The 14,260-nt window shown below is 43.9% G+C and overlaps 1 protein-coding gene across 50 annotated transcripts in view; it reads right to left on the bottom strand.

Moving 5' to 3' along the window:
• The window catches only part of MADD (MAP kinase activating death domain), a 39,506-nt gene that overhangs the window by 6,796 nt on the left and 18,450 nt on the right, over window positions 1–14,260 (bottom strand). For 9 of the 50 annotated variants that reach the window (XM_032844686.1, XM_032844692.1, XM_032844679.1 and 6 more), the window contains 10 exons: window positions 14,132–14,185; window positions 13,064–13,155; window positions 12,428–12,511; window positions 11,901–12,059; window positions 8,727–8,835; window positions 8,382–8,444; window positions 8,030–8,150; window positions 7,822–7,927; window positions 4,907–5,017; window positions 2,944–3,051 (listed from right to left, as the gene is read on the bottom strand). In XM_032844686.1, the coding sequence (XP_032700577.1) occupies window positions 2,944–3,051; window positions 4,907–5,017; window positions 7,822–7,927; window positions 8,030–8,150; window positions 8,382–8,444; window positions 8,727–8,835; window positions 11,901–12,059; window positions 12,428–12,511; window positions 13,064–13,155; window positions 14,132–14,185 (1,007 nt within the window). The remainder of the gene's footprint in view (window positions 1–2,943; window positions 3,052–4,906; window positions 5,018–7,821; window positions 7,928–8,029; window positions 8,151–8,381; window positions 8,445–8,726; window positions 8,836–11,900; window positions 12,060–12,427; window positions 12,512–13,063; window positions 13,156–14,131; window positions 14,186–14,260) is intronic. The other 41 variants (XM_032844684.1, XM_032844685.1, XM_032844695.1 and 38 more) reach the window with 9 other exon arrangements.

Raw genomic sequence — 14,260 nt, 5'->3', positions numbered from 1 at the left:
TCGTCACGCCCAAATCAGAAGTTCGGAAGTCAGCTTTAGTACAGGGCAGAGCCTCCTTCTGAGTTCTCTGTCGATGTTTGCCCAGCGGTCCAAGCCAAAAATGAAGGAGTGACGTGAGACTCCTTTTTTCCTTCTCACTACACTGAGTTCTGTCCATTTCACCTCAAATACCCCTGGAACTGTCCCCCTCCCCGACTCCAGCTGGGAATTCATACTTCTTTTAAGTCTACGCTCCAAGGTCATTTCCAAGGGGCCATCCACTACTCCTAGATCCTCTGCTATGTATTCCCACACTGCCTGCCCCCGTGCATCTTCTCCCATAATGCTCATCATACTTCATGACACTTCGTTTCCTTAGCTGACTTCCCCAATGGCTTGTCAACCCCATACGGGCAACAAAAACCATGTCTCGCTTACTCATTGCTACAACCACATACCCACAGTACCTTGGCCTACAGTATGTGCTCCATAATTTAAAGTGAATGAAAAAGGAATACGCAAAACTACTGGGTTTAGTCTACTATGTAGAAGTTACAGAGGCTCTAAAAGCCTTATGAAGAATAAGGTCATATAATAGCTGAGTAGAAACTAGAAATCTAGTCCTAGTCTGATTCTAGTTTTCTCCAGGTGAAAAATGGAAGACTACTACCCCCCTTTCCATAACCCTTTAAGAACACCATGTAAAGGAGAGGGGCAGGACAGGTACTAGCACATACAATTTCTAGGCTAGAGAGATGACAGTAACAATGTACCTGACTCATCTATGCTGCTGGTATAAACTGGTATAGTCTTTGGGAGATATAAACTGGTATAGTCTTTGGGATGGTGTTTGGCAGAATCTATAAAAATTTTAAATCTGTATAAGCTTGATCCAGAAATTTCACATTAAGAATCTATAATATTAATAAGTCTATAGAAATTCTCACGTGAGGGGCACCTGGGGGGCTCAGTTGGTTGAGCGTCCGACTCTTGATTTTGGCTCAGGTCATAATCCCAGGGTCCTGGGATCGAGCCCCATGTCAGGCTCCCTGCTCAGTGGGAAGACTGCTTCTCCCTCTCCCACCCCCCTGCTTGTGTTCCCTCTATCACTGTGTCTCTCTGTCAAATAAATAAAATCTTTTAAAAAATAATAATAAAATAAAAGGAAAGGGTGAGAATCAGCTGCCACCTCTTTATGGTGCAGATATCCTGTTAGTCCTCGGCTCGAGGAGACACCTAACCAAATTCTAAAACTTCACAGTGACATGAACATGACTCTCTTCTCAGCTACACCAACACGCATGTGTCTGCTTCAGGGCAGAACGCCTGCCCCATGCTTGATAAACCACTCATTCAGAAAGCTGTGGGTGTAAAAATCAAACTCAACTAAACCAAAAGGAAACAGAATACTTGTAAAATTATTTAATTTTACTACTTTATATAGGAGTTATACTTGGTTCCTTCATTCATTTCAGAATTTAAAATACCTGGTATTTTAGAATTAAAAATTAAAAATTAATTCTAGAATTAGAAACAAAAAAACCATACCCAATTTCCTTTACAATCTTGGAATAAGGAAGGGTTGACTCAAAATCCGAAGCTATTAAAAAAAAAAAAAGACTAACTAATTCAACTACATAAAAGTAAAAAGATTCTGCCAAGGGCTGGAGGGAGGGTTAAAAAGAAAAGTAAAACAATCCTGCATGGCAAAAAACCCATAGGCAGACTCAAAGGACTGATAAGGAACTTCACAGGGAACAGGTCAGGCGGCCCATATCTACACCCACTGATCTCGAAGAGAGGTGAGCAAATGGGGCAACAGGCAATATACACACCACCCATGAAGTATTCTTGCCAAAATACTGAATCTGAAACTCATCCAACCCCTAGATTGAACTACTAGTGTTTATAAAAAATACCAGCGTTGAAGAAGCGTATTAACACCAAAGAGATGCAACCAGCAAAAAGTCTAGAACGTGAGGTACTCCGTGTGGCACATTTCTTCAATGAAAGAAATGGCAGAGTGGGAAGGGAACTGTTATATGTTAAGAGCTACTTCAGAGTCCTAGCAGCCAAAGCCATCTATGCATTTTTCCCTTTGGTGCGGTGACAGCCTCTGTGAGCTCTTTCAGCGCCTGTGCGTGTGTGGAGGGAAGCAGGCGCGGCCTCACGCACGGCAGGACGGTGAGCGACAGCACGGACGTGAAGAAAACCAAGGGCACATATGTACTGACCGGTGAGTCAACTATGGTACAACCACACCATGGAACACGACACAGCCGTAAAAAGAATGAGAGCCACAGGGAATACAGCGGATGATATCATTATGACGTATGGTGACAGATGGGGACCACACTTATCATGGTGAGCACTACACAATGTACAGAATAGCCAAATCACTACGCTGTACACTTGAAACTAATTCAACATTGTACGTCAACTCTTCTTCAATCAAAAGAAAAAAAAAACTCTCTTTTTGTACTGACATAGAGATCTTCAGGATATGTTCAATGAGAAAAGCAAGGTACCGATCAGTGGATATGATGTGCTACCTTTCTGTGAGAAAAAAGAAAAGGAACTTAACTTTATATTTTTTGTGTGTTTGTATAAAATACCACTGAAAGATACAAAGGAAACCACAGAAGTGGTTACCTACAGAAGGAAGTGGTGAAGGGGAGGGGAAATTGAGAGGAAAGGGATAAGAAAGAGAGCGAGACTTCTAATGCCTACCGTTTTAAGTTGTCCTGACTTATGGACAATGTGACTACATCATCTATTCAACACATATGTAAAAGAAATGATGGTGAATTATCCATTATATTACTTGCATAAGAGCCTGACGATGTAATGATAAGTGGATCATGAAGATGAATGAGATTAAGCGGGAGAAATATTCCGGTATCCGGTCTAGGAGTTCCCTGTGACTCTCAAATGTTCCTGTGAGACATATGAACTAGCATTTACCTCCATGAAGAAGATATCTCCATTTGTGTCTGTCCCTGCATGTACCACAAATGTCTGCTTCTTCATGTGCCGGCTGCCACTGGACCGGATAGCGAGATCACGTCCATTCTGAGGAAAGAGAGATCTGTTAAGGACATCGGTAAATCTCTCTCACAGAGCTCTCTGGGCCAAGAATTCTGCCCCCATCCCCCACTCCAGCAAGTAAATTCCTATCAGCTTACTTAGCACAGTGCCATCTGCTGGCCACAGACCACGAGGGATGCGTTCTCAAACTTTTTGGCCTTGGGACTCCCACACCTCTTAAATATTATTCATGACTCTGGAGAGCTTAGGTTTCTGTGAGTTATATTTATAGATATTTACCATATTAGAAATTAAAACTGAAAAAAGTAAATATTAATTTTGAAGTCATTAAGAATTCTAATAATACACCCATTACATGGTAATATAAGTAATTTTTAAAAATAACATATTTCCCAAAACAAGCAAAAAAAAAAATGAGAAGACTGGCACTGGTCCACATTTTTGCACATGTTTGTCTTTAAAAATATCTGGATTCTCATTTCTGCTTCTGCATTCAGTCCACTGTGTTATGTTGGTTTGGTTGAGGTATATAAAGAAAATCTGGTCTCACAGACATATATTTGGAAAAGGGAGGAGTATTTTAATAGCTTTTCCAGATAAATATGATTATTTTTCTTTGGTAATTATAACAAAACTTGAGAAGTAACAGTTTGTCATTGTTGCAGTATGAACTCTGAAAACCCATCAATGAACATTTTGTACTTTGTGGCATGAAATCTTTTTGTCTACCTTGCATTTTGATGGGATCTTTACTCACACTTGAATTTGTAACACCACACAATGGCCTTTCAGAAACTATGGGTTTAAGGAGTAAGGTAGCTCTTCTAAATATTGACACATTTCATTAGAGAGTATCAAAAAATCACACTGATTAATATAATCAATCTTGTTACAAAAGCCTTTAAGTATCAGGAAGCTTCAAGCTTACAAGTCTGCCAAATAAATACCCAACTCCGAACAACCAAAATTAGTCAATCCTCCTAGTGAAAATTATGTCCCATGAACAAAGCTGACAGTTCACCTTGCAATTCAAACTGTTACAATCACTTTTTCTAGAAAACAATCATATTTTGCTCTGAAGCACAATACTTCCTGTATATTTCTCATTTGGTCACAATAAAATATTAAAAAGATGTATCATCAATGATCAGATTAGTAAAATTAATGATTTGAATGCTTTCATCGAGAACATTCATAAGTGCAACTAGTTTTCTTTCTCTTTTTTATTATTTTTTTAATTTTTTAAATATTTTATTTATTTATTTGACAGACAGAGATCACAAGTAGGCAGAGAGGCAGGCAGAGAGAGAGGAGAAAGCAGGCTCCCTGCTGAGCAGAGAGCCAGATGCGGGGCTCGATCCAGGACCCTGGGATCATGACCTGAGCCGAAGGCAGAGGCTTTAACCCACTGAGCCACCCAGGTGCCCCTCTTTCTCTTTTTTAAACTGAGAGTGCCCCCTCCCCTCCAATGGCTTCCAGCACGGCTTAGTGCCACTGCCTTCACTGTGTGAAGGTTACCAGCAGTTTTAGCCATCACTGCTTTTGTACCATCAGTGCAAATGTCAACCCAGGGCAAAAAGGCAAAGATTTTAGTACTATTATGAAAATAGTTTTCGGCTCATGGATCCTTAGGAGTCCACAGACCACATGCAGAAATGGCTGCAGCAGGATGGTTCAGTACAGAGAATCCTGTCACAGAACAGAGGGACTAATGCCTCACCTAGACTCAAAGCCCTATTTTCAAAACTGGGGATCTTAAAAACATAGACGCCAACAAAGACCCGTGGGGAAGCCTCTGCATTAGGTGACAAGGCCCCAGCCTGGAAGGTGACAAGTGCCAGTGGGAGGGGAGCCTAGGGGACGGCCCAGACATGCTTACCAGGTTCGCCAGCTGATCAAGCACTTCGTTGATTTGCTGGCTGTACACAAGCCCAATATGCGACTTTCCCATTAGGCGCCTCACCTTCTTCCGGATGTCATTCTTATTTACCTGCGAAGCCGAATGGGATCTTAATGAGGGCTCTGCTCTCCGTGCAACTGACATAGACATGTCATGACATAAACATAGACATGACACAGAGGGGAATGTACGAGCAAACTTCCTACCATGTGAGACAATTCTGAGTCTACATCACTGAATATGAGAGAAAACATTCAACTGTTCTGCCAACAGGCTGGGAAGGAAAACCTGGCTATCCCAGGGTGGCTGCTGTAGATAAGTAGCTTTTAGAGCAGGTCTGGTTCAAATGGACTGGGGTTCAAGGAGACACTTCCTCCCTATCCCCAACTGTAACACTGAGCCCTGACAGGGCCGTAAGAACCCCTGGGGCTCCTTGGAGTACAGTTCAGAAACGAGACTTTAGAGGAGCAACATTCTGGCTCGGCTGTAGCAGAGACATGTTCCCGGGGTTCAGGATCACCACCCTTTCCCAACCAGAGTTCACCGGGACCCCTGGAGTTCACCAGAGAAGAGAGATGAAACAAACTAAGTCAGCCTGTCAGGTGTTTTCTGTGTCGGATCAACTAAACCCTGCATGTTTAGAGAGGCTGGGAGAAACAGAAGAAACCCAGGGACTCACTCTCAAAACAACTCTCTTCTACCCATCAACCCCAAACGTATGCTTCCCTTTCAAAGCAGGACTCTTCTATTAGGTAACATAGTTCTTCCACAGCTATAACAAGTACAACCGAGTCAACCTAGAACTTGCCATTAATTTTTAACGAGTAACTCTTTTTACACCTATGGAAAATTCTATATGATAAAGGGCTAGTGCTGAAAAATGAATTCTGACTATCCTAAGATTTTAGAAACTATTTTTTAAATTCATCGTATTTTGTACGGAGTTCTACTGGCATCCTAAAACTACTTAGCAAAGGAAGCCCATTTAAAATTCAAAATAGGGGGTGCCTGGGTGGCTCAGTCGGTTAAGCGTCTGCCTTCAGCTTAGGTCATGATCCCAGGGTCCTGGGATTGAGCCCCATGTCAGGCTCCCTGCTCGGTGGGGAGTCTCCTTCTCCCTCTGCCCCTGCTCATGCCCTCTCCGTCCGCTCACATAAATAAATAAAATCTTTAAAAATAAATTAAAAATGAAAATAAAACTCAAAATAAACAGGGTGCCTGGCTGGCTCAGTTGGTAGAGTATACAACTCTCTTTTTAAAAAGAGTTATTTATTTATTTATTTTAAAGATGTATTCATTTATTTTTGAGAGGGAGCACACAAGCATGTGTGAGTGGGGGCCGGGGTGGGGGAAGGTGGGCAGAGGGAGAGTGAAAGGGACAGAAGCAGACTTTCTGCTGAGTGGGGAGCACGATGTGGGACTCGATCTCATGACCCTGAGGATCACGACCTGAGCCAAAACCAAGAGTCAGACGCTCAACTGACAATGCCACCCAGGTGTCCCTGTTTGAGAGAGAGAGAGAGGTGGTGAGGGGCAGAGGGAGAGGGAGAAAGTCCCACGCAGACTCCAAGCTGAGTACAGAATCAGACACGGCACGATCCCACAACCCCACAATGACCTGAGCTGAAACCAAGAGTTGGATGCTCAACTGACCGTGCGACCCAGACCTCCCAAGAGTTCCACTCTTAATCTTGGGCCTGTGAGTCCCAGTCCCATGCTAGGCACAGAGATTACTTAAAAATTTATTTTTTATTTTTTATTTATTTTTAAAAAATATTTTATTTATTTATTTGAGAGAGAGAAAGAGCTAGAGAGAGCACAAGCAAGGTGAGGGGCAGAGGGAGAAGCAGCCCCTCTGCTGAGCAGGGAGCCCAAAGTGAGGCTCGATCCTAGAATTCCGGGATCATGACCTGAGCTGAAGGCAGATGCTTGACTGAGCCACCCAGGAGCGTTCCAAAAAATCTTTTTAAATAAGAAAATAAGGGGCACCTGGGTGGCTCAGTTGGTTAAAGTCTCTGCCTTCGGCTCAGGTCATGATCCCAGGGTCCTGGGATCGAGCCCCACATCGGGCTCTCTGCTCAGCGGGGAGCCTGCTTCCCCCTCTCTCTGTCTCTCTACCTGCTTGTGATCTCTCTCTCTCTCTCTCTGTCAAATAAATAAATATTTTTTAAGATAAATAAATAAATAAGAAAATAAAATTCAAAATGAACAAATGGAATGGAATCTCCAATCATCTTTACAACATTCCTCAGTACAAAAGCCTGGCAGCTTTAGACAAACAGCATGTGTGAACTGTAGCGACCTCACACTTTCTTTTTCTTTACTTTTTTTTTTTTTTTTTTAATTTTATTTATTGGGGCTCCTGGGTGTCTCAGTGGGTTAAAACCTCTGTCTTCAGCTCAGGTCATGATCCCAGGGTCTTGGGATCGAGTCCCACATCAGGCTCTCTGCTCAGCAGGGAGCCTGCTTCCTCCTCTCTCTCTCTCTGCCTGTCTCTCTGCCTACTTGTGATCTACCTGTCAAAAAAAAAAAAAAAATCTTAAAAAAAAAAAGTTAAAAAAAATATTTTATTTATTTATGACAGAGAGAGATAGAGAGAGAGGGAACACAAGTAGGGGAGCTGGAGAGGGAGGAGCAGGCTTCCAGCTGAGCAGGGAGCCTGATGTGCGGCTCGATCCCAGGACTCTGGGATCATGACCTGAGCCGAAAGCAGATGCTTAACGGCTTAATGACTGAGCAACCCAGGCGCCCCGACACCTCACACTTGCAATCAGGAAGAGAGATCTAGTAAGATGCTCTGACAGCTTCCCAACTGCCCCAGAATTTAGGTCATAGGAACAGGCCTTGTCCTTCCAGCATCAGCAGTAGCTGGGCACAAGCAAAGTCGACATTACCTTCATCAGTAGCATGTAGGAGATGAGGTTGTGTAAAAGCGTGGCCAGCAAACGATCTTCATCATCCTCTAGGCGCTTCCGGTCATGCTCTCCCAGGGACAGGTACCTGATCAGGAGACCAGCAAAGTCAGCTCTTAGGCAGGAGACCACAGAACTAACTTGGAAGAGGCTGAATTTGCATTTTTCAAGCATTCACTAAGTCTCATACCTGTCGATCATTTCCTGGGGACCCTGGTCCATACCCATTCCTTCTCTCTCCAACATCACAGCATCTAAGAACGCGTCTTCCCAGAACTGCATTTGGTCCCATAAAGTAGAACGTTCTTTGCCTGTGTGGAACAGAATCTTTCTAGGGGCTTATTTAACATATAAGGAATACAGCTGCCAAACCAAAGGAAAGAGTAAGCTCTAGATAAAAGGGACAAATTCTAGGACAAAGCAAATGTGAGCCTCTCCACCCGAGAACTAACATTCCTGCCACCAGCCCCAGCTCCTCCAAGTGAGGCCCAGCCCCTCCCGAGGAGGAGGGATGAACACAGCACACAAAGAAAGGTGGTTACTTATAGAAAAGGTCTCCATAGCCGCATCCTCTAACTGGTCCCACATCGATCCTTTGTCCCTTCCTGCCAATTTGTGAGCAGGAAGAACCGTGGTTGCAAGAAAGGAAAGACAGACAGACAGAAAGACAGAGGCTGTTGATTAAAACCAAAATCTAGTCTCTTCCAATGTTCACCTACTGCCTTTTCCAGACCCAGTAAGTCACCTTCTGCAGATATAAACACACCCTCGAACATCAGCACTGAGATCAGCCCAGAGCTAAGCAGCTACATGTTCAGCGCTACCCTCTTCCCCAGCTGAGTCCAGCTTCCTTCCAGTGCAAGAGGACTTCCCAGTCTGTGTCTCACCTAGGAGTCCCTCGTAGAGATAGACTCGCTGGCTTACATCCTCAGATGAGCGAACCGGGCTGCCCACCAGCTTCTCCTTGACACTTGGCTTCAAGCTGTGGGCTTTCCCCTACAAAGAGGTGACAGGTTAGCTGCCCAAGGTACCAATGGTCAGGGCAACGTAAGCCACATAGCGCATTAAGAGGCCCACACACCCATTAACCTCTGCTAGCAACATGCACTCAAGCAGTCCTGCTTGTGCTTGATGCTCGCCTCAAGGACTGGACCAGATGTCAATCTGATAATGCTGTTTTCTGCTATTGCCTCCTACAACATGCAATCACATTTTCATTTTCCTTGTCTTTACCCTAGAGTCTCTGTAAGACTCTTTGATCTTTTAAATGAATAAATAAGAAGCGAATCCTCTGTAGCAGCATGATGCAACAGAAGAGGACACTGGTTTTGAAGACAGACTGACCAAGATTCAGATCCCTGTCTCTTACTAGCTGTGTGACCTGACGCGTAAAACTTAGCTTCTCTGAGTCTTGTTTTCCTCACCTGTAAAAGGAAGGGTATAATATATCTACCTTGTACGACCATTACGGGAATTAAATTAGAAAATACATATAAATGCCTGGTACATGGCTGGATGGGATAAATGTTAATTTCCTCTTTCCTACCATCTCTTAGAAATATCTGCCCCTTCGAAAAATCACTAACTTTACCTGCCATTTCTGCAATATTAGACTCTCTATTCATTCAGAAAAGATTTCAAATGGGTAAGAGGCAAATTTCATGCCCATTTCATAATTCATGCAACAGCATAAGCAGAGAAGTGACTGATCAAAGGTTATGAGGCAACACCTACTTAGTGTGTCTACACGCCAGTCTCTGAGTTCATAGCCCAATTCTTTGTTCAATGGACCATACTGACTTAATATAACTTATTTCTTGCTAAAACAGCCTTCTTTTTTTGAGCCAAGAAATTTAGATAATTGCCCTTGGCAACTCAACTGTACAAAAACAGCCCTTGCCTACCAGCACAGAACAAGCATGAATTTGTCCGAGGAAGGTTCCAGAAAGGCCACATGCAGCTGAATGGCTTCTTGCAAGACCTCTATCCCATAATGTCTATCTTAACATCCAGAATGGAGGCACACTAGAAGGATTTAAAATACTCTCACTAAAATTTCTATTGAGACTCGAGGAGAGTTAAGGTCCATTAATTCAAATGGCTCTGATGACTCTCAGTCCCATTTTCTACCTTTGCTCAGGGATGGCATTTCCCCTATTAGAAACACATACTCAGAAAGCCCTGAGGGTGGGAATGATCACTGGTGTTAAAGACTTCATTTCATTTAAATTTCATCCTCCCTTCTCCCCACACACCAAAGATAAGGACCTTTAAGCTCCTATAAGGAATACCATTCTCAGGGCTCCTGAGTGGCTCAGTAGGTTAAGTGTCTGCCTTCAGTTCAGGTCATGATCCCAGGGTCCTGGGATCAAACCTTGCATGGGGCTCCTTGCTCAGAGGAGAGTCTGCTTCTCCCTACCCCGGCTCACGATCTTTTACTCAAATAAAAATTTTTTAATAAATTATTATTTTAAAGATTTTATTTATTTGACAGAGATCACAAGTAGGCAGAGAGGCAGGCAGAGAGAGAGGGGGAAGCAGGCTCTCTGCTGAGCAGAGAGCCCAATGTGGGGCTCAATCCCAGGACCCTGAGATCATGACCTAAGCCGAAGGCAGAGGCCTAACCCACTGAGCCACCCAGGAGCCCCTAAAAAAAATGAACAAAAAAGGATATTCGTTTTCAACTCTAATAAGGTGACAAGTGTATCAGAGTGCTTAATGCTGCCTCAAGAGCCTTGCATACACCAAAATGCAGTGTGTCTAAAGGCAAGGACTAAACAGAATTACTTTAATTCCAACTGATCACTGCCTTTTGGTAGGATGTAGGGCAAGTTCTTTTTTTCCTAAGGCTTTGTTTCCCTCACCTGTCAGAAGAGATGAGTACAGCAACATGCTGAACTCCAAACTTCTTGAGAGTGAGAATGTCTTATTCACCCTCTTTCTTTACAGAATACAGCACTTAGTGAATCACTTAATAAATATTTATTAATGAATGAAAATATCAAATAACTGTTAGAAATATGAGAAAATAAAATGCTATTTTATTTATTTATTTTTTAAAAGATTTTATTTATTTATTTGTCAGAAAGAGAGAGAGCACAGGCAGGCAGAGTGGCAGGCAGAGGTGGAGGGAGAAGCAGGCTCCCCGCTGAGCAAGGAGCCTGATGCAGGACTCAATCCCAGGACTTTGGGATCATGACATGAGTTGAAGGCAGCCACTTAACTGACTGAGCTACCTAGGCATCCCTAAAATGCTATTTTATTTTATTTTTTTATTTTTTAAGATTTTATTTATTTGACAGAGATCACAAGTAGGCAGAGAGCAGGCAGAGAGAGAGGAGGAAGCAGGCTCTCCGCGGAGCAGAGAGCCCAATGCGGGGCTCGATCCCAGGACCCTGGGATCTTGACCTGAGCCGAAGGCAGAGGCTTAACCCACTGAGCCACCCAGGTGCCCCTAAAATGCTATTTTAAAGAGCTATATAAAAAGGGGCGCCTGGGTGGCTTAGTCAGTTAAGCGTCAGCCTTCAGCTCAGGTCATGATCCTAGGGTCCTGGGATTGAGCCTTGCATTGGGCTCCCTACTCAGGAGGGAGCCTGCTTTTCCCTCTCTCCCTGCTTGTCCTCTCTCCCTCTGTCAAATAAATGTCTAAAAAAAAAAAGTGCTATATAAATAGAGTAGTGACCAGAATAAAACCACACTTTTGGCAGAATGACACAAAATGAGAGCGGTCATTGCCCTGACATTGCCACGAAGATACCTACCACCTTGTCTAACTGTAAATATGGGAATAATTGCTACATAGGATTTGAAGCCCTAATGTGCCTGGGAGGGGAATCCAACTCATCAGTGATCCAGGAAAGGGTCCTTAAAGCCCCAGATCATAGAGTAAAATAACTCTGAAAAAAGCCTTAAGAAACATTTTCTTTGAAGCCAAATACATGGGGATAATCCATTCCTTACTTCTTCTTTTCCTTCTAATTGTCCCTAATGTTTCATTCTTTTCTAACCCACTCCCCTCCCATGAAAGAAATGACCTCCTTTTGTTAGTAAACAAAACTTACAAAGATGGTGCTCGTAGCAGAGTTGGTCTCAATTTCACTATCAGACAAGGTGCCCCGAGAGCTGGCCAAGTGGGCGTTGCCCTCACCGCCTGGCCCATCACCTGCGTTGCTGCTCAGGTCACTGTCTGCTCCAAGGGTCTCTCCAGAGCTATTACTCACCTGGAAAGGAAAGAAAGGTAATAAGGGATATTCCCCAGCAAAGGGCTCCCAGAAATGCCCAGCTGTTAGAGCTCTCTACTGCCATCAAAAACAAAACAAAACAAACAAACAAAACCAAAAACAAACAAAGCACTGCACTTCAAAGGTGTGTCAGAGAGCCTCTGCTAGTACCTTCTTTACAAGATGAGAAGCCCTGGGTGAAATCTCAGGGTCTGATCCTGCGCACACAGACCTATGCAGGGTGAGCATCTCCACCAAGAGAACCAAGCTGACACGAGACTAAGAGCCTCCAAAGGAGAAATCAGCCCCCTTTCCCAAAGGGGGACTCACACCCCACCCACCACGATGCCAGTGTGGTGTTCCCCTACCACGGTGCTAACTTCAGAGTCCTGACTTGAGCTTCGGATCATAACGGCTGGACTCACACCAAGGACAGAGTCTGGATCAGTCCTCTGAAACGACACGGGGACTCGGACACATTAGAGGAGATGTCTCACCCACTCTCAGTTTTCCTAAGAAATAACGTACCGTCTTCCTTCTCCTCAACCCCAACCTACTATCGTCATCCCTAAACAGGTCATGAGACGTTTATCTTTTTCCTCAATATAAAATATACATGACTTGCATTGATGAAAAATAATAAACACTAAAGAAATATATGCTCGCTATAGAAAATACATGAAAGAATGTGGAAACAGAAATAAGCTGTAAACCTACCACTAACATGAATCACTGGTAAGGTTTTAGTATACTTCCTTTCAGTCATCTCTACAAACATTTTAAAAATAAAATGGGAATCATACTGCACGTAGCCTTGTAAAACATTTTCCCATGTCACTAGATTTTTGAAAACACAGTCTTCAGTAGATACTAACGTAGTATTACATATATATACTACACTTATTTCATCATTAAAAAAAAAGACAACATGCTTTTTTTTTAACTTGAAATATTCTGAGATAGCAAATTTAATGCTCACAATTCCCAACAAGGTTGTCACAAACCTGGGAACCAGATGTCAGGCTCACGCCACTGTCTGCGCTGATCTGGGACTTTTTCTCCTCTGTCTCAAAGATGGGTTTGATGACTTCGGGCCCTGGGTAGGGGAAAACCTCTGTCACTCCATACACAAAGGCAAGGGGCAGGCTGGTGAAGGGAGTGGGACAGCACACAGCCAGGTCACACACCTCAGCATGTCCCAGTCACCTTTCCAGGGACTGCCCCCACATCAGGCCCCACTGGAAGAAGTCCCCAGATGCCTTAAGAACCAAGTAGGACAAATGAAATCTGGCCTCAAGGGGTTCTGCAGCCATCTCCACAACCTGAGAAAATTCTCAGCAAATCATTCTAAAACAGAAAGCTCCACAAATAAATGTCTAAATCACATTCTCCCATACACAGAGTCGGAGCTTCACTGGTGTGTGAAACCAATTAAGGGTCCCCAGGCCACTCAGTGCTTCCCCAACAAATGTGTCTAAAGGAGCTAGAAAAGGGACAGGCCCAGCGAGATACAGAAACACCAGCTGTTTCCGTGGATACTGACTACCCCAACCCTACATGTCTCTACATTTGAGATAAAAACCACCCTCATTTTTTCCCCACCCAACCACAGTGGTATGGCAGAAGGACAGAATGACAGAAAGCAAGAAAGCGTGCCTAGGCAAGCCGCTAGAGAGAGCTGGGAAGCTACAGACTCAACATGGAGGGATAGCAACCATCTCTGCCAACTGCGCCCACAGGCCTTCTAACGGGTGAGGGAGATACCAGCCAATGAGGGGCACTGAAATAGGCAAACATTCTCCCCACCAACTCCGGAGCAATAGCGAACCATGTTCTAAGGGACTTTATGCAGTAGATGCCCTGATTACAGCCTGATTGCTAGGAGGATGGGGGGAAGAAGCAACCTACGAGTCACATACCTGTGAGACCCATACCACCTACCTGCTTTCATTCCAAATACCTCCCAAGAGCAAATTTGGGGTGGGGCTGACAAAGGGAGCCTGCCCCAACTGGGCCTGGGGAGTTGGCAGGTATGGGAGATTTGGGAACAGGAAGGGGCATTTGTTCCTTACTCTGTTTTTCCAAAGCTTTTTGTTTTTTCACTTCCTGGTGCTTGTTCCACAATTCTACCCCAGATGCAATGTAAGCAGGAGAGAAAGACAGACAGAGTCAGAGGCTGGTCAGACAGAATGGAAACCCAC

The sequence above is a fragment of the Lontra canadensis genome, unplaced genomic scaffold, assembly GCF_010015895.1.
Source record: "Lontra canadensis isolate GAN:19392208 unplaced genomic scaffold, GSC_riverotter_1.0 scaffold154, whole genome shotgun sequence".
In the NCBI taxonomy this organism is placed as follows: Eukaryota; Metazoa; Chordata; class Mammalia; order Carnivora; family Mustelidae; genus Lontra; species Lontra canadensis.
The sequence above is the reverse complement of the archived record's forward strand: the minus strand, read 5'-3'. Positions and strand labels throughout refer to the sequence as shown.